At 38.2% G+C, this 21,496-nt stretch overlaps 1 protein-coding gene across 1 annotated transcript in view; it reads left to right on the forward strand.

Moving 5' to 3' along the window:
- Positions 1 to 21,496, forward strand: part of LOC139720096 (pikachurin-like) — a 159,836-nt gene that overhangs the window by 51,543 nt on the left and 86,797 nt on the right. The window contains exon 2 of the mRNA XM_071631465.1: positions 14,631 to 14,747. Coding sequence (XP_071487566.1) covers positions 14,631 to 14,747 — 117 coding nt within the window. The remainder of the gene's footprint in view (positions 1 to 14,630; positions 14,748 to 21,496) is intronic.

Consider the following 21,496-nt stretch of genomic DNA (forward strand, 5'->3'; position numbering starts at 1 on the left):
GTATTCAGTGTTTGGAAGAAATGCCAAAATTTTTATAAAATGTGCATATTCTTTGTAATTTTTTTGTGCAATACATGAATGACTTTTCACTATACTCTACAGAGATTAGCATGCCTAACGTCCTGTGGGAGCTCAAAGAAGCGGTTTGACATTGTGCCATGTTATTGTGGTGCAAAGATGTTTTTCTGACCAGTACACACAAGTGATACATGTTTTTCTTCCAGAAGCCGAGCTGCGTGAATGTGAGGTTAATACAGTAGACGGAAATCCCACCTTTGTGTCAGCTGTCATCCCTTCCCCAGAGACACAGTGAATTGAATTTCACTCATCCTTAACAAATTGTGCTTTTCCCTTGCAGCACAAATGGAACAATGGGACACAAAGGTGTTTAGGAGGGGGGTAGGACCACTAGCCTTGGAATATTTTAGATAGAAAAGGGGGCAGATGGGGTCCACAAGTAAATCATTCAGTGAGTGTGGAGGTTTGTTATTAGAACATCATTATCTATTTTCAAATTGCCCTATCCGAGTTAGGATCAGCTAACTTTTCAGTTCACTCCGACTCATAAATTTGCAGTGTCAGTGTACATTAGGGACCTATCCTGGTTAATGTCTAAGTTGTGAAAGAATGAATTGCTATGTCAAAAGCATACAGAGTAGTGGTCATATCCAAATTTTGACACTGTTTAAATGCCCCATGCATCTTTAGAAACTGATAAGTACCAGAAAATGGTGGAAGCATACTCACCTAAAACCCTTCAGTAACTTCCACCTTACATGGGTTCAGACAGTTGGGATTCTAAAAGGTATTTCCATGCAATATGAATAACGATATTGAAAAATATGCATGGTTAAGCACTGATGGTTGACCTTTTCAGACTGGATTTCTTTTCCAAAAGAGTAGGATAGCAATAATCCACTGTAGATCACCATCTTGATATGCTATTGGCATTTCACATAAATATTTGCCGATATATGACTGATAAGAGTCAAACAGGCAAAAGGGGCATTTACACTGCCACCAAAAACGCACTACTGTAAAACGAGGAATGTTCACGTGCATTTTAATATCGCGAGAGCCGAGTTTTGCTAAATTAAAATGCACGCTAAAGATCTTGTCTACACTATATGCATTGAATGATACAGGCAACTCGCAAAAATTTCATGCTGCGAATAAGGCCGTCGGCTCCCATTCGTGAAAATTTCATGCCTCGAAAATACTGTTTTTTACAGTAGTTTTCAGTTTAGTTGCTTGGCAACTGCTGGTATGTGAGTAAAAAATTTGACCTACACCTAGACCAAACCAATTTTTTTTTAAAACTTTGCAGTTTTATTGTTTTCCTTCATTTGCCAGTGTTTAGTGTTTGTTCCCGAGCTTTCCTTTTATATTCCTTTTTTTTTTTGGGGGGGGGGGGGAGTGTCACATGATATCCATCCTAGTTTCAGAGACAGCAACAAGGTTGACAAGAGCAATATACTTGCCAAAAACCTGAACATTTTAATTCTTTTTCTTTTTTTAGGCATGTACATTTCCTACCAAAACACAGGCAAGTTTCTCTCTTTTTTTCCCCATTCCATTTTCTTGCAATGTAAATGCCTCCTCTCAGAGACAGCGGAATGGAGCCAGGAGGAATGTACGTTGTGGTGCAGCTTAAAGGGATCACACAGTTTTGGTTGAGATCTAATTTCAGATTTCTAACATTTTTTTGTGAGATAATGAGAAACCTCCTATGAAATATAAAAGAGCATGTAATTCTATGAGGAATTCAACGTTTATTTGATGAAAATTGGTTTTGAAATGGCTGAGATATCAAAAAAGAGCGATTCTAATAAAGTGTGGAACCCACACTTTATTACAATCGCTTTGTTTTACTTTGTTTTTGGATGTTTCAGTCATTCCAAACCCGATTTTCATCAAATAAACTTTGAATTCCTCTTAAAATGGTATGCTCTGTACTACATCATAAGTGTTTTCTTGGTATCTCGCAAAAAGTTCAAAGCCCAATTCTCATCTCTGCCAATACTGTACTATCCCTTTAATCTGAAATTGGATAACCTGATTCCCTAATGCAAATTGCCTTCATTAGATTTAATTCTCGGAACAAACTGTATTTAGGGGAATTACAAGAAAGCTCTGAAGCCCTCCCCCCCCCCCCTCAAAAAAAAAAAAGGAAGAAGAAGAAGAAATCCTCTTCATTGTTCTCATCCTTTTATCTGCCCAGAGTAGGCCTACAGAGTTTTAGCACACTGGTTGTCATTTCAGGGCTTTCGTGACAAAAGAAACTGTCTTGTAATCCGGGATTTGTGGTAAGAGCAGAGTGAATCAATTAGTACACCCACAAGGAGACTTAAGTCCCATGAGATTGCATTGTGTTGTCCCACTCAATTGCTTATTTGTTGGTTTAAGAGGATAGCATGGTGAAAGATAGACAAGCTGTGACCCTGTAATATTGGATTTGATAGCCCAGGAAAGATCTCGCTCAACAGCAGGATCTCCTTTAATGGGGTAAATGATGTAAATCAATTTTGCCGATCTCATAAAGACATAATTTCTTCCCTGCATTTATTGCAAGCCTTCAGAGAAAATGAAATACAACTACATTGTATCCGCGTAGCTTTGCACTTTAAAGCCGATCCTTGACGTCGGATTATCATGTGACATTAATCATGCTCTGGTATGTAATGATGAGTTGATGGTTTATACCAGGGGGGTGTTTCATAAAGCTGCTCGTAAAGTTACGAACAACTTACGAGCGACTGGTGATCAGTTCTTGTGCTGAATTATGAAAATTCTGATAAATACAATAGTGTATAGCACATCAGAACTGATCACCAGTCGCTCGTAAGCTGTTCGTAACTTTACGAACAGCTTTATGAAACGGGGCCCAGGACTGTTTTCACTCTCTGCTCTTGTCATCCCCTAGAAGTACAAAAATATGCAAAAGAGTGCAGAATGTGTCTGCAAAGAAGTAAAAGGATGATTTGAATGTGAATATAAATTTGAATGCTCTAAAGATGTCAGAAATGCATGCATGTAGGTATGTAGGCCTATACATATGTGTATATGTGACTGCATATAGAAAGAACCAAAAAAATGATGAATATTTGTGCTTCAGTAACAGTCAAGGGATTTTTTCTTCAGAATGAATTCAAAATAGCTAATTCCATACAAACTTAGAAAAATGTGATCATGTGGTATACAAGTAAAATGTGGCAATCACATTTTTCAATTCCTTGAGAATAACCTCATTCTCATTGTAAGCATCTTTTTAGATATACACATGTGATGCACTGCTTGTTTTATTTTGTTTTGAGTTTTGTTCTGTGCGGTAAATATCCCAGTGGGTGCGTAGATTAGGCCCAAGGTAGCTGAGACACGAACTATTCCCCTGGGCAACGTGTAAATCAACTTGGAAAGTTCATACTGAGAATGTGAGAGACAGCAGAAACTCTTTCAGTTTCATTAATTTCAGCATCGTCCTTGCCATCGTTGAGTCATTCCCAAACTAGCAAACAGAGGTCTTGTAAAGATTTGTGATTGATTCACATGGTACTTTGAAGTGCATGCTACATGTGAGGATAGTGGGAATCATTTCAGCAATCACTGTTGGATGACTTAATGGCATAAAAAGAGACTGAAACTTGTGATAGAGGGAAAGAGGGAAAAGGGAGGAAATGTAAATGGCATATCCTGCTAGATTTTGTTCATTGTTTGTCAGAATAAGGACTGTGTACAAGCATAGGTTTGACACTAGCCTATCCTTTCTGTGTTCAGTTGTCATAGTTTGTATTGTTTAAAGTTTTGCCCCCCCCCCAAAAAAAAAAGGAGAGAAATGAAAGACTGAATGTAAATGACTGACTGAATGATCGTTTGCATGAATAAGGTCAAATGGATGGATGGATGAATGGATGGATGGATGAATGAATGAATGAATGAATGAATGAATGAATGAATGAATGAATGAATGAATGAATGAATGAATGAATGAATGAATGAATGAATGAATGAATGAATGAATGAATGAATGAATGAATGAAGGAAGGAATGAATATGTCATGGCAGGATAAACTTTCTTAAATTTGTGATATTTACAGTGGAAATCAAGAGTTTCTATGGAGATGGTGAAACATCATCTCTCTCAGGCAAGGACATACGTAGGCTTACTCCTAGAAATCACAAGTTTCCTCAGAGAGGATGGTGCAAAAATATGAGTCATCTCTTGCAATTAAGGACATGGCTATGTTTGGCTCATGTATCCGGAGATTGCCATTAGCCAGTCTGTATACACTATAAAAGAGATTACTCTGTATGATTTCTGAATAGAATATTATGTTCTTGATAGGCCTACATCTATCTGTTAATTCATGCAGGCCTAGAGGATACATGTCAGTAGTCTGCATTCCATACTAGCCCACATCACATCACATTGTGGCTAGAAATACATGGAGATACGACAGTGTTAATTAGGGAAGATGATAACTTTGGAGAGACTGTTTGCAGTAAAGCAATGCCAGAGTCAGAAACTCCAGTTGCTGTAAGACATTACTCTCTAAAAAAAATCGAGTGAAAATATTCACTCTTAAATGAGTGAATACAAAAAAGAATGAATTTAGAGTAAATTTAGTGTGAATTTTGAGTGAAAATGTTCATTTTCACTCGTTTTGGAGTGACCTCAAGGATCACTCCAAAATCTTCGAGTGATCCCTGAGGTCATTCCAAAATGAGTGAAAATGAACATTTTCACTCAAAATTCACTCCAATTTCACTCTAAATTCACTCTTTTGTGTATTCACTCCTTTAAGAGTGAATATTTTCACTCGATTTTTTTAGAAAGTACAATTAAGGTATCATTGTGATAGTGTGATAGAATGAATGCTGCAGCCGGGCAGGAAATATTTATCCTGCAGTGAGTCTTGCAGAGAATATACCTTTCCTCCGCTAATGCCAGCATGTTTTTTAACCCTTTCTTTGCTAGGTACTCATGGCAGTATCTGTAACATGATAGAGGTTTCCATGCCAATTGGTATTCAAAGCACCCAAAGGGTTATCAGCAACCTTCTCTTCTCTCCGTCTGATGTGACATTTAGTGATGCCTTTGATGATGCTTGCACCCGTGACGTGCACCCTAACTTTAGAATACCGGGCAGGCACAGCTCCTGCTATGGTTGAAAAGCCGAGGTAAAGACCCCCAAGTTTTACTGCAGCTGTACAAATGTGTGGGAGTTGATTTCTCTTCACAAAAGAGTGCCTGAGTAACTTGTCACTCTGACCTTAAAGCACAGGGTTCCAAACAGAACTGGTGTCTGGGGGTACCCACGAATAAATCAATACCAACTTTCCTCCCCCCTATTCAGTAACATAAAAGCACTATATTCAAGTTGGGGTGAAAGTGTTCTAGAAGTCTTAAGGAGGGGGAGTGGGGAGGGGGGAGGGGGATGGATGAAGGAAAAGGTATGGATTTTCGGAGGATAATAGAACCACTAGCTGTATTTGCCTTTGGTGTCTTTTCATATTTACCTCCCCGCCGCTTCCCATTTTGGGCTGCAGAAATAACCCAGATGCATTATGGATTTTCGTTCTTGTCGCCCTTTGTAAATTTTTCCCCCCTAAAAAGGATGGATGAGGAGGCAGTCTACAGGGATATTAATTTTGGATTACACATGCAACCTGACACCAGGGGCTTGTTTGATCGAGATTAAGAACAGCAAAAAGCGAGAGAGAGAAAAAAGACAGACTTTTTTTTTCTCTTGAAAAGTGTTCTGTAGATTTTTCCTCCAATGTTCATGATAGGTATTGCCTGGGGTATTTTGCAGAGGTGTTCTAAATGCTAGCATTACCTTTCCTTCATCATGTAGTCTTCAGCTAGTTCTGGCCAAATGGGGAAACAGCGATGTAGAGTTTACTTCACTGAACTTGAAAGAGTTCACACTCAACCATCTTATGACTCTATTTGCCAAGCCTTCTGTTCATATCATTTCTTTTTTCAGCAGTTCTATGTTAGGCAAGACACAGGACAAGACCATGATGACTAATAGGCTGCCTCTCTATAAATAGAACACTGAATTTGAAAATTTATTTTGACAATATGAAGTAGGGAAGGAAATTCAAATTGCTTTGCCATTCGTGAGATATGTGCGTATATATGTCTTTGGACAATTGGAGGTTGTGTGAACATGCCCCTAATATATATGAAGTCATATTGCTCCGAAATCGATTTATTGCTAGCCACGTCATGACGGGAGACTGGAAAAATAGACCTGCTGGAATAAAAGATGAATAAAACGGGGTCAAGTGGACTCCTGTTTATAAAATACTCTGTCTGGAAATCCACTCCCTTCTGCTTTATGACCTCACCGGGGCCATGGAAAAGCTGCCATAAAACCCCTAGCAAGTGGAAAAACATGACATTCCGAGCAGTGGGGGGAAGTTCAAAGAGGTTTGGTGGTAGTGGTAGTGGTGGTGGTGAGAACGGAAGGAAGAACGGAGGAATGCTAGGACCAAAGGGAAGACCAAAGAAATACTTCGACTAGGGCATAGAGGCAGGTTATCATGCAGTGAATGGATGGATGGTCAGGCAAACTTTAAAGGACAAGTTCACCTTCATAAACATAAGGATTGAGAGAATGCAACAATATTAGTAGAACACATCAGTGAAAGTTTGAGGAAAATTGGACAATCGATGCAAAAGTTATGAATTTTTAAAATTTTTGTGTTGGAACCGCTGGATGAGGAGACTACTACAGCTTGTGAGTCATATGCGTACAACAGTATAAAGAAAATGTAAAAGAAAATTCAACATATTTTCATTTTTTTCGCATAATAAAAGAGCTCTTGACTTGCCTCTTTCTAAAGGCAGGGGGAATAATATTGCCCATAACATTTGTCGGTAACGAGTCAGGGGAATGTGTACTTTTTTCAAAAGATGGAATTTTGTGAAATTCTCTTTATATTTTCCTTATATTGTTGTACGCAAGTTATTCATACACTGCAGTAGTCTTCTCATCCAGCGGTTGCTGCACAAAAATTTTAAAAATTCATAACTTTTGAACAGATTGTCTGATTTTCCTCAAACTTTCAATGATGTGTTCTACTAATATTGCTACATTCTCTCAATCCTTATGTTTATAAAGGTGAACTTGTCCTTTAAATTATCTTGTATTTAAAATGAAATTTCATTGAGCAGAAAAATGGATAGTGTCGTCAAATGAAAGTGTATCGGTGCGTTTATGCTGACCTCTTTTGTTGTTGTTGTTGTTGCCATAATCGACATTTTGAAACATGATTAGCTCATTCAAATCCACCTTGTATACAGTTGGTCTGGTATGAGTGTTGCTGATGTTGTGAAGTTTGTAGTATGGTGCTGGAGGAGTTAATGCCAAACACATTGTGAATTCAAGGACGTCACACAAGCATAGGACAATTCATGAGATGAAAACGAACCAACTGAACGAATTTGACCGACCAAAGAATGACCAACAAACCAAGCAGCACTCTTGCTAAACAACCACCAGCCAACAGTACGTTCTCCACCAACTGTCAATGAGCAACCAGTTAACAAATCGAACTGCACCCATCAAATGACAAATGGATCGAACAAACATGGAAGCTAATTTGGAAACAATTCAAAACAGGATGAATAAGGGAGGTGGGCATTAAGATCAGTGGAATGGAAGGAACTGAAGCAAACGACGTGAATTGGAATGTTGGGTGAGAATGTCCCAAGATTCTGTCAAAAGAACCATTCATGCTGATATACAGTGACAGATTGCAATAATAGAAAAGTGGCGGCATTACTTTGAAAGTTGCCATGCAGCTATGACAAACTCAACCTGAACAGTTGTCCGAAAGAGATGGCAACATCGGAGTGCGATTTCTATGTTCGTTTGAAGTTTGCAGTCACAAATTGCGGCATGACTCTCTATTGCAGAGAACTCTCTGTAGTTGTGTTATGACTTTTACCAGATATGCAGATCACTCTCTCAGGCATTGCACCTGTAAAAAGAAAATTCTCTTGAAAAGCGGCAAAAACATGCTTGCCAAAATGTTGAGATTGGGTAGGCCCTGGGCCCTTTTTAGGGCTATATACTGTACCCAAGAAAGAATAATGTGATGCACCATTATTAAAGCCTTCTACCACCCATCGTTGTACAGCCAGGGAAGCCTTCAAAGATTTCATCATACAGTACCATTGCAGCCTTACTTTCGAATGTGAATGGAAAGATCAACCATGGCAAATGCCAGTGATATCATGATACCTCTGTAATGAGGATGGGCTTAAAGGGAATATCGTGGTTAATATAATGAACAGGCAGTAATTAAAGTATTTAATGACTCAATCAGAAGAGGAAAAGATGGAGAATAGATTAGTATTAGATGGAAGAATTCAGGGATGTTTTGAGACCTCCAAAAAAGAAAGAAGCACGAGACAGACCAGGGTACTGGTAAACAAGTGGTAATATCTTTATCACAGATGTCTTCCCTATTAAAAACATATTTCTATAAAAAACATATTGCCATCAAGCATGATGGAATGTGTTTTGCAGGTGGTACAGAGAAGGGCAAATATTATGAGATTTAGGAAGTTTTTATTACGATTAATTTAGAAATATGTGGAATTAGATTTGCAAGTTCAGTTGAATGTCAGGGGAAGTGAAATGTATCTAGTAGATAGTACAAATGGAGAATATAAAGGAGTATTAGCAGAGAAATAGGAATATGATAATAGCAAAACTTAGTGAAATTGAAATTTCCTCACCAGTATCATAAAATGCCTGATTTTGAAAGTTGATGAACTAGACGTGAGGATTGTCAAGAGCTCTAATATCACAATCTTTCACTTCTATTCACATGGTCACTTTAATACAAGAAAGGTAGCAACTGTAATAGGACCTACTCTCTTCTTTATGCAGTACTAACACCTTTATTGTTCTTATATGCAAATAAGTGAGACCAATCTCACAACAGCGAATACATTAGGCAGCGTCATGCAAAGCTGCAAGGGAAAAATAATGTGTTTTCATTACTGACCACTCTATCAATAATTTTTATTGCATAATATCATAAAAGAAGAATCAACAATGCCTGCATATTTTGCTTGCTGTCAGCTGTTAGTTTGTATCTTTTGAATGATCCCCTGTGTATATTTCTGTGAGGATTTGAGAAATTCCTTGAAAGCAATTTTTGGATTTTTTTAATTATTATTTAGCAGTGGGGAGGGGGAGATGTCTTACTTGAAATTGAATGACATTCTGTGTTATAAATTCAGCAGACAAGGAAAATTTTGTTGACAGAGTTGAAAATATGTTCATTTTTCCCAGAGTGTTACCTCAAGTCATAGAGAAGCTTTCAAAAAAGTGTATCAAGCAAGTAGGGTGGGTGTTATTGACCACAGAAAAAAAAAGAAAATGTATTTAGAAGATTCAAAGTATTCTGCAGTGAAGAAAACCTTCTACTTTCCTGCTGTTGCAGTTTGTTTCTACAAACTCTAGTATACAATGAAACCCGAACTACCATAACTTTGTACCAGTACAGCTGAAATAAATTTTTGAAGGGGTTGGGGGTGGGGCATGATGGGGGCATTGGAGAAACAGGGTTTGGAAGGAAAGGGGTCATGTCTTGCCCCAAAGAACCCCTGAGATGAAAGGGTCAGGAGTCAGGAATTGAGTACAGGGATTTGAGACTGGATTTTAAGACAATGAGTCACTTGAAAAGCATGCTAACTAAGCTCTCTTCTTTAAGATACCTTGTCAGATGTTCATGAACTTGTGCCTATGGATTAATTTGATAAATGACTTTATTTTTCTACCCCTTCCATGCCTGCACTAAACATGCTGTACTTTTGAGTCCTGTGAATATAACCTGGAAACACTCACAAACAATTACTGATTAACAAGATTAGATTATGAAAAGTGTGTTATAATGCAAATTTTGCATTTTAATGTTCTTCCTGTGTTAAAATTTCTTCAGAGTGATTTGCCCCATATACCCTCTCCAACCTCACTTCCTCTCACATGATATTAGCCCTTTACACATGGGGACAGACTTTAAAGTGCATGAGATCATGAACTACTGAAGAATTGCTCTATACGAATTGAATTTGTATTTTCATTGAAGAAGGAGAAGGAAAAACTAGAGATTGTAATTTGTCATCACTGACAAATTAAGGTGATCCGATTTTTTTTATCAATGATTCGAGTCCTGATCGCAATAGGCATGACCATACAAGTTTCATCTCTGTTTAGAGACATTGTCCGTGTGATGTTTGCATTCTCATTTAGAAAAGGGAGTCATATCTGCCATCTTTGGTACCAAATTCTGTATACACTGAATAACGAAGATACAGCAATGAATACATATGACCTTTGACCCACCTTTGCACTCCCAAGATTGCATCTGATGAAATAGTGGTTATTTTGTGAAATGATTCTCGCGACATCGTCGATACGTGTGAAAAATATGGGAAAGATAGGACAGGTATTCACTAAGATACAAGATGAAACATTTATGACCTTTGACCCTAATTTACATACCCAAGATGTTGTCCGATCTAGTAGTTGTTATTTTATGAAATAATGTACGAGACATGAACTAAACATGTGCAAAATATGGGGGTGATAGGGCGTGTTTTTCTTGAGTTATTGCAAAGAAAGTTGCAGAAAGAAAGAAATATCTCAATACATAGAAGATAAGCTTTAATTTCAACCAATTTTTTATCGTCATCCCGACATCGTATGAAAAAACAAAGGAAATAAAACGATAGCGCAAAGTCTCAGCTACAACATATTAAAATCTGGGAGAAATTCACCGAAGGGTAAGTGAGCTAGTGCTCGATAAAGACAATCATGTCAATTTTCACATTAAAGAAAATTCCCTCCCATAGAGATAACACGTCATAACGAAGATACAAAAAGAAGTACATATGACCTTTGACCTCAAATTGTACAGACAAGATGGCATCTGAGTAAAAAGTGGTTATTTTGTGAAATGATCCTTGTAACATGGTCTTTGCGTATGCAAAATATGGGAAAGATAGGACATGTATTCACTAAGATACAGGGTGAAACACTTATGACCTTTGACCCTAATTTACATACCCAAGATGGTGTCCGATCAAGTAGTTGTTATTTTATGAAATAATTCACGTGACATGAACTAAACATGTGCAAAATATAGAAGTGATAGAGGCCGTTTTTCTTGAGTTATTGCAAAGAAAGTTGCAGAAAGAAAGAAATATCTCAATACATCGAAGATAAGCCTGAATTTCAACCCAATTTTTTGACGTGATTCTGACATCGTATGAAAAAACAAAGGGCACACTTACGGTAGCGTAAAGTCTCAGCTACAACATATTAAAATCTGGGAGAAATTTACCGAAGCTTAAGTGAGCTAGTGCTCGATAAAGATAGTCATGTCAATTTTCATTTCCAGAAAAACTGCACTCCCATAGAGATAACACGTAAACTGGTCAAATTTGACAAGATTACTTTTAATCCATTTTTACGAGGTGATACCGTTATCCAATCAAAATATTGTAATTTTATGTTTGAAAGAACATTAAATAAGCTACATCATACTGAAATCTGGGTGAAAATTGACGAAGGACTAGTGAGATATGCTCGAATGAACTTGAAATTTGATGACGTCATTTTGAAAATTTACTTTTTTTACTTTATTAAGAAATTTGATATCTTTTAATCATTTTGTCAGCATTGCCACCCCATGAAATGACATGTACAACTCATCAGCTTTCAAAATATGTACAGAAAATGGGGGGTCACCGTCCATCCTGACGAGTAAAATCGGATTTAAAATTGGCAGTTTTTTGGCATAGTTGCACTGTATATCGCCATTGACGCGCGCGCGGAATTTCAACTTTGACGGGCCCGTATGACGTCATATTGAGTCGGATTGATTTGAAACTTGGTATAAATATTCCTTAACATTTCAGACATCCGATCAAAGTGAAAAAACTGGAAATTTCAATTGCACATGAGCTGTGCGTGCGTATATGCGCGCGCGCGTACGCGTCCGTCCGATTTTTTCAATTTTTCAAAAAATGCTCCAAATGGTCTGAAACGTGTGCAAAAAAATTTTGAGCTCGATTGGAGCATACAAATATTTCAACGCGCGCGTACGCGCACGTTTTAAGAGAATATATGAATTTTGAGAACATGAGTAGAATGCGCATAATTTGAAATATATGTGACGTAAATTTCATTGAAAAATTTCATTCCATTAATGAGATATGATTGAGAATGTGTTTTCATATAATGACGTCATAGTGACGTCACGGTCCACTGATCACAATGATACATTAGATTTGTCGTCTTTGGGACATGATGCATACATGGTATAATTTTGAAATTGATAGGCAGCGGACTTTCTGAGCTAACTTCTGCACAACTTTTGCGGAGAAATAAAGAAACAAAGAAGAAGAAAGAATCCGTACAGATACAGAAGGTGATCCGAAGGATACTCGGATCACCTAAAAAAGCACAATCGATATGAAACCCATGTGAAGGCCTAACTTTTCATGAACTCCATATTACTGAGCCAGTGCAGTGGTGGTTACTAGTAACTCTATATGCAGGTAACACCCTACCCCTTATGTTATTCCAATAAGCGTTTTAGTAGCTGTTTCTGCAGGAGTCAAGTATATAGTAATGAGCTGAGCTCAACCCGTTGAGGATGAGTCCGGAGTATACTTGGGCAAGCATCTATGGGAAATGCATGTTGTAGCAAAATCAAACCGACCTCAACGGGTTAAAATTGTCTATGGTAGCCTCTTAAAAGTGCTATCCCCACTCTTTTGAATACTTCTGCCATCACCCCAACCCTCATCAATGCCAGATGACTGTATTTACATCTACTTCAAGAGGTGCATTATGGGTGAAACCTCTCATCCGAGGATAAATGCACCGATGAAAGTCCTGAGATTTACTCACTGTTCAATTCTAATTCTAATTCTAATTCAGTTCAATTCAATTCAATTAAATTCAATATAATTCTTATTCTAATTCTAATTCTAATCCAATTCAATTTAGTGTAATCCAATTCAGTTCAATTCAATTCAGTTTAATTCAATTCAGTGTAATTCAATTTAGTTTAATTCAGTACAATTCAATTCAGTTCAAGTCAATTCAATTTAGTTAAGTTCTGTTTAATTCAGTCAAGTTCAATTCAATTCAGTTTAATTTATTTCAGTGCAGTTCAGTTCAATTCAATTCATTTAAAGCTCATTTCTATCAAACAAACAAAAAGTTATGCATCATGCAAAGTATACATTTTTGTCAGTTCATAATACTGAACAATTTGAGAGAAGTACTACAATTGCCACAGTGCAACCATTTCTATAGCTAAACAAAGTGAAACCAAGACAGCACTTTGATATAAAAGAAACAATAACAAGTGAATCATGACTTCTCTGCAGGGCAAGTCATTGAAGTCATTTTTTTTTCTTGCAACCACTCGCCCCGATGACAAAATCTGCCATTCATAGGAAGGTGTGATGAGGGCTCTTACGCATAATATTTTAACCAGGAGCATATCATGTTCCCTGCAGAGAAAATGAAACATTTTATATGAATATAATATCAAGTGAAGTGCACAGGCAAAAGAGAAAATGGTGGGGGGGGGGGGAGGGGAGGGGAGGGGAGGAGAGAGAGAGAGAGGGGGGGGCAAAGATATTGTGGAAAGATTGGTTAGTAGTGTATAGATGGAAAAAGAATGAGAGATGAATCATGAAGCAGAGAGAGACAGAGGGAGAGATAAAGACAGACAGACAGACGAACAGACAAGAGACAGAGATGTGTGTAGATATATGAATAAGAAGAGATCATATCAATGGATAGAAAGTGAGGGAAAGAGAGGGAGGGGGGGGGGGGAGGAGACAGGGAGAAATAGGAAAGAGAAACATGAGATTTGTCACACATGACATGCTCAATACAGTAACGCATCTCACAGCTTCTGTCACCGCCCGCTGGCGTGCCGCCGCCAAAGCCGCCCAACAGCTCTTCTCACACCCCATATACAGCCCTAGGTGTCACTTTTATTGAGAGTGGAGGTGTTAAACCCCCCACCTACGGCATCTGGAGCGGCGCTCCATTCACAAGGCATTGCCAGCTTCTCTATCCTCATTTACTTTTTATGCCTCTGCCACGAAGAGCCGCCCGAGGCATTATGTTTTCGGGTTGTCCATCCGTTCGTCCGTCCTTCTATCCATCTGTCCTTCCATTCATCTGTCTGTCTTTCTGTCTGTAATTGATTTTGTGGACAGTGTAACTTCAGAACCTTTTGATGTATCCAAATGAAACTTGGCATATGTATGTGTGAGTGGACAGTGCTGTGCCTAACTTTTGGGTGCACAAGTTCAAGGTCAAAGGTCAAGGTCAAAGTCTTTAAACTTCACTATTTCCCCCATATCTCTGCAATGCTTGAAGGTATTTTTATGAAACTTAGTGTATAGGCCTACATGTATTACCAGATCCAGATTCTCTTAGAGAAAATTTTGGGTCATGAGGTCGAACATCAAAGGTCAAAGGTCTAGTTCTAATGCAAAATGCTAAAAGCTCACCTTTTATTCTTTTCCATAGTGACATTTCTAGTATTTTTCTTTGTTAATTTGTCTGCAGGTCGCTGTGACATGACGCACCCCTGCTCCCAGATCTGTGTGGAGAAGCCATTCCATCGGATCAAGTGCGAGTGCTTCGATGGTCACATACTGGCGAGAAACGGCTTCCTCTGCCTTGGTATGTTCACACAAATTTTAAAGAAAATGTACTGGACCTTTGGGATGAACTGGGAAAAGTGCTCTGTTGATGCCCCAGAAAGTTTGATTTGTATGAAATTACATTTTTTTTAATACTGTTGTACCATTTTTTGTCAGTTCCCATCTAGACAAGAAGAAACATTGATAACTTTTGAATGGATTGTATAATTATTCTTCAAAGTTTCTTTGGGTCTGTCATTGTTTGATTGTTTGTTTTTTCTGCACAGACATATGAAGCTAGACTTCCCATTTAATTAGCTGGAATAAAGATGTATAATGCTTTGAACATTTTTCCTAAGCCCCATCCCATATCCCCCATTCTCATGATACAAGGACTCTACAGTCTTACAGAATATTTAAGCTATTCTTAATGCTCAATTTTTTTTGTGTGTGTATGTTTTATTCACAAAATCAAAGGTAACAATCATAATACAAGCAACAACAACAAAATAAATAAATAAAAAGACAGCATATTAAGATACAGAAAATATAAATACTGCAGTATAAATAAAATACTAACAACTGGACTGCAGCCTGATCACATGGTAAGATAGTAACAGAGGAATTCAGGGAGGACCCCGTAACCCACCGCCAACAACCCCACGAACGAGTTGGGCAGGCGGCTGACCAATCTGCCCCGCACCTGCCACTGGCGAGACAGATTCTGCTATATAGGGCCTACATACGAGAATGTGCAGTGCAGGCATTCTCGTATGTATATCAGAATCTAATGCTCAATTTTCAATGATTAGGACCACAAGCTAAAAAATTGGTAAACATCACAGCCTCTGGCCCTGGAATGAAGAGAAATTGGAATGTCCTGATTTTAAATAACTCATTATAGTGTGCAGAAGCAGTCAACAACTTTCTGCATACTGATTTTTCAAAAGGTTCTATCATTTTGTGGAAGGGAGTTCGATTGTTGCTCTCCCAGGGGCTTGCTGAACTCAAAACTAGTGGCTTCCTTCAGCAGAATTAAGTGTCAATGCCCACTGCCATGGTTGTTGAATTTGTCACCTTGAATGATGAATAAAATTTGTTTGTCAAATGTCAGTTATGATTAGTTGCCACCTTTTGACATTTCAAAGCAGCTCTGGATATCTGATCTTAATCTCACTCATATCAACAGATTTTTTGCACTTGCTTTCCTAGTTCAAATCAGATCAGATCAGATTTCCACTGAGAAGAACTTGGGGGTTTGTGTATTCATTTCTTCCATTTTCCCCCTCAAAATATTTGATATCTGATCTTGTAGATATGTCTCATGAAAGGAGGAAAATAAAGATTCTTATAAGGGACATGTTTTGATTCTGATTGACCTTAATAATCATCGGCAAAAATGCCCATTTCCCCTTCTTCTAGCTATTGCACTTTGAAGAAAATTTGTTGGAGTGGTGTTCTATTCCCCTTCCCCAAAGCATTTAGGTAATGGTCAAGTCTGACCTAGCTTGAAAAGAGCAAAGCCTTTCGGTGGATGACCCTATAGTCCAAACTTGACCGGACTGGACATTGGACTTGATTGCTGCCTTATGACAATACTTTTTTTTTCCAGGTTGACCCCCTTTTTTGTATTGAGTACTTAGTACAAAGCTCTATTTGGTATCGAAGTAAGTTAAAAGAAGATAAAAACTAAGGCAAGGAAAGGGGCTGCAGAATCAGTTTATTACAGAACGTTTTATAGGAAATCTAAATGATGGAAGACCAACCTAAAAATCTAAAGGAAAAAATGAAGCATTGACTGACAATGACATGTATGATGGTGATAATGGTAGTTGTTACAGTGGTGATGATGATGATGATAATGATGATAATGAAATGGATAATGATACTAGTATGAGTGATGATGAAAAATTGGTTAGAATATTTTCCCAAGGTAGTGGGGAATTCCAGTGGTACAATTATTTATTAGAGTGCTTTAGTTCCAGTCAATATAAATCCATGGCAGAAAATTGTATGAGGATACATGATAACTGAAATATTGTACTTATCATAATATGTTAGCTTTGTATTTGTTTATTTGTATTTGTTAAGTTGACACAAGTAGATACTTGCACAGATGATTAATCTACCTCCCCACAATTTACCACCCCTAAGCCATTCATGTCATATGTTTGTAGGAATGGTATCTCATTTTTTTTTTTAATTAGTACTGGATCAATCTTGGTTGGGTCATTGGTAATCCAGAAGGGTTCCAAGATACCTCATCTCCGTTATCTTAATCCATGACCAGATTGCTCTTCTATCTTGTCCTTAGTTTGGTGTGGCTTACTGGCTGTCATAATGATTTCTGCTGACGGTCACCAATCGAATCTAAGCGCTCCCTCTCTCCACCCCCTCCACCATCTGATTGTTGCAAGTGTTGAATAATGCATAAATGCCACGCGGAAGGATGGCCCTCGTCAAGTGCAGTGATGCGGATCTTTTCTGCTCCTCGGAGAAAATGTCATACAATAATTCTGATCGAAAAAAAGATGGTTGTAGCTTCATTCACATCTCTGAACTGATGCTATGGGCAGACATCATGCTATCATGCTATAAAATGATGAATGGTCATTCATAAATGTTTCTTTTCTTTTGAAAGTGTATAGCATGGTTAATGTGATTTCTAAATGCTGGGATTGCTTTTTTGTGTGTGTGAAATCTTGTGCATCATTCAAAGTATTGCCACATTCATTATGTTGTTACCAATGATAACAACAAAGTCAGTACCACATCATATTGTTCTAAGGTTCACACATTGCATGGATAGTTGTGTAAATTTATCCCATTTTAAAAAAAAAGCTTTAATATAGTTTTGAACAACCGTCCCCATCCACTGCCCCTGCCCATTGTGGTGTAATTAATGCTCTTTAAATTTCATAATGATTTTAACATATCATATTGAGATATCCAAGAGTAAGAACGTGATGCTATCAATCAGAGCAGATCAAGAAAGCAAACTTCTGTGAATGAAATATTGGAACTCATGTATTTTGTGAAAACAGAACAAGAAAATACATGTAAAAGATACGCAACAATTAATGTAGCATAAATTGAATCCCAAATAACTGTGTGCATTTTTTGCATTACGTTTCCATAACGTTTATGTCAATGGCAGCCCTACCCATATCAAACTGTATGCGTAAACATTAATGCCTGACTTATTAAAGAAAAATTGACAATTGCGTATTATATATTTCAGCATCAAAATTGTATTAGAGCTTGAAGCATGAAGGGTGAGTTATAGCATTCCTAGAACATTCATACAATGTTGCTGGAGGAGGGGAAGGGGAGGGAAAGGGGTGGGGTGGGAGGTGAGGGGCCGGGTTAGGGGTACATTTCTCTGCATCATGCTCCGTCTATCAACAGAGTCCATAATGGCGCTTCAAATGACTTCCTCCACTCTGGTGCAGCCGACTTCACTTTCCATTTCCCCTAACGTCACCCAGCATGTCACCCCCAGTCAGTGTCCTTTGCCATTTTCCTTCTGACATTGGAGCTTGTGATACCACGGTGCCCAGTCGCCGCCTCCCTCCTAAGCCTCAGATTTGATACCAGCTCGTATTCACGCGCCCCTCATCCCTCCCCCCATCTCGGGATCGGATACCCAGCTCGCACTCCTCCGGCCCGCTGACAGGGGGATGGTGTCGATGCCTATCTGGCTCCGAGTTGGTCAAAGTGCAATTGCATGCCACGTTAAAGTTGACTTTAATATCAAGAGTAGAACAAGACAAACCGGATGGCTGAGGTCTCACCAAAATCTGACCTAGGATGAGAAAGTTATGCAATATTAAAGTTTTACTTTTTTCACTGAATATACACAGATTGGTAGAGGCAATGATGTCCTCAATTCACAACTCTCCTGTTTTTGTGCTCATTCTTATGATTGAAATCATATTTTTGTAGATGAATCAGTAACTGCAGCCTCTTTTCCTTAAGAAGCCATTGTTACCTGGTACATTTATCACAATAGGTGACCACAATAATAAGATGCAAAATGATAAATCTCTGTATCGATTTCATGTCAAACATTGACCTTTTTTTGAAGATTTGTGTACACTTCAATTGAAACCTGTGAGGTAATGATATTGGCAACTCTTGTCAATTTTAGGATGCAGTTGTGATGAGTAACACTGATTTGTGAAAACATGGAAAACTTTCAAAATTCCATTTCCTTTGTTCTAGGTTTGAATTTCAATGAAACTTCTACCATTTTGACGTGTGAGTTTTCTTCAGTTTTGTCTCCCTCTACAAATGAAATTTGTAAGATCGCAACTGCTGATCTATAATTTTTCACAAACATGTCGGAAAAAAAGGAAGAGGGAGGGAGAGGGAGACAAAATTGAAGAAAACTCACTCCTCAACCTTCACCCCTCTGCTTGATGATCTCTTGCTTGCTTTCTTTCTACCATTTTGTTTGTCTGATTTTAATGTATCTTTTAAAGCCAATTTGAATGTGGTGTGGATCGATTTCTACTCTGAGGATCACCAAGGGACTATCTCTTCTCATGCTGCCTCTAATTCGGTATGCTTGTCTTCCTCCCAGTGCTTCTTTAACCCGTTCATAAAATCCATTCTGTGCGAGCGATGGTTACACGAGATGCATGTTAACCTATCAGCTCTGGGTCTTGGAGGGCATTGCCTCCGATGTGTTTAATGATGGAGCCATATACGTGACCCCCGTATGAGTTCAATATCGAGAAATGATGAATGTAGCCGCTAAATTGTCCCCTTGAAGTGGTGTGAATACCCTGTTAATATCATCATCATCATCCGTGTGTCTGTTGTGTATATTTCATATTCATCTTCTCATTATGTCAGTTTCATCAACATATATATATATATATATATATATATGAAGTGTTTGTTTGCAAAAACTGATAAGTCCATTTTTGAAGATTTTGAAGTACGATCTCTGTCATAATGTACAAAATAATACCTTTTAAATGATATATTGGTCACTAAATATAAAGGAATATTTTTGAAGTTATGGTCAAAAGAAGCAAAAATTTTCTTATTATTCTCTTTATTTTTCTTGACCTTTAATCGCAAATATCTCCATTTGGCAAATATGGACTTATCGGTTTTTGCAAACAAACTCTTCATATATATATATATTATATCTACAAAATCTGTGAGAACATATTGAGGAATTCAGAAAACTTTGAAGTATTTCATGGTTTCAGGGGGTTAAATGAAAATGTAAATTTTAGGATAAGATGGAGAATCATACTCTGGATACATTTTAGAACAGTTCCCAATTTTAAAACCCCAAATAATTCACAGAATCGTGCTTGATACAACCTCCCTTCTTTAATTCATCGTCACTGATTGCCATGCACCTAGTTTAGAATGATTGAACATTTTGGATCTTGCTCGCACGTCAAGTGTCAGATTCGCACACAATGAGTTCCGAAATGGAGTGAAAATTGTGGGTTAAGTTGTGAATATCCCCCATCACATCTCATTTCGCGCCGCCGCAAATCAGGACTCCATTCCAAACTGGCGGCTCCCGTTTCACCGTAATGGGGGTCTGCACCGATCGGATCGGATGCGGCGGGAGGATGCCGTTAGGGCGATGCAATGGTTGTGTTCTCCTTGCCTCCTCTGGCAGTGTGGGTGTAGACACCATCACTCAATATCCCATTCTGTGATACGTTCCACCCATGATGGCCTAGGGGTACATGGTATGTGTCAGATCGAATCGGGGCATCCCTGATGAGTTCAGTAAGTGATCCAAACACCAAAGACTCTTACTACACAATGGTTTGCTCCCACGTCTGCTGTCATAGGCGTATCATTGCTGCCAAGCATTAGCTGTTCAAGTTAAATTCCATCACTCACCTTCATCTGTAGATAGTTTCCCAATGTACATTCAAATACTAGAAACAGTTTTATAAATGTCCATTTAATGAATGAAGTCAATAAGGACTAATAAAACCACAAAGAGCTTGTTAAGAAAAGAGAGTTAAAAAAAGAAGTCCACAGAACACAAATTCTGCAAACTGTGATCACTAAACAGCTAGACTCAAATGTTTATCTAATCATTAATGTGATTGATGAGAAACTGGACTTCATCTCCAAAACATGTCTTTGATTGCCATTAACATTATTTGAAACATGATATAAGGAAACATAATGTGCCATTTCTTTGAGATCAAAGATATGGAGTCTGAGTGAAGGAAGTTTTACTCAACTCAGACCAAAATCTACAAAAATACTGAACATTACTTTACATATATGCTTTTTTAAAGTCATGTTAATCACAATCGTGTATGTATTGTCCTCATCTTAAAAAAATCCTTCAAAATAATTTGCAGCCTGCATGTGTTTATTGAAGATATTTTACAGCCTACCCATTTCTTAACCACATCATTGATGGTATCACTTCCTCTGTCCCCCACCCAACTTCTCCTCCCCCTCCTCCCCCTCTTGTTCAACCATTCCTCCTTGTTCTTCTCCTGCCCCTCCCCCCTTCATCCTCCTCCTCCTCCCCATGTGCATCCCTGGCAGCTAGCAGTTTTCAGGATAGGGAAGTACGTCACATATTGTCGGAGCCATACTTTCCTCTGGGATAGGCCTACTTCCTTTCCTACGCCACTCTGTACACTGCCTCTTGATGTTGAGCTGTGACGTTAAAGACGTCTTGTCTGTTCTGCATGTGCGTATGACCGAGGAAAACAAATTTCCCAGTGTGCATGGGTTCTTCTACTTTCTTGAAGGAAAAATTGATAAATGATACACACAGAA

The sequence above is a fragment of the Diadema antillarum genome, unplaced genomic scaffold, assembly GCF_040938485.1.
Source record: "Diadema antillarum isolate AM-2024a unplaced genomic scaffold, OU_Dant_1.0 scf00000121, whole genome shotgun sequence".
NCBI classification, from domain to species: domain Eukaryota; kingdom Metazoa; phylum Echinodermata; class Echinoidea; order Diadematoida; family Diadematidae; genus Diadema; species Diadema antillarum.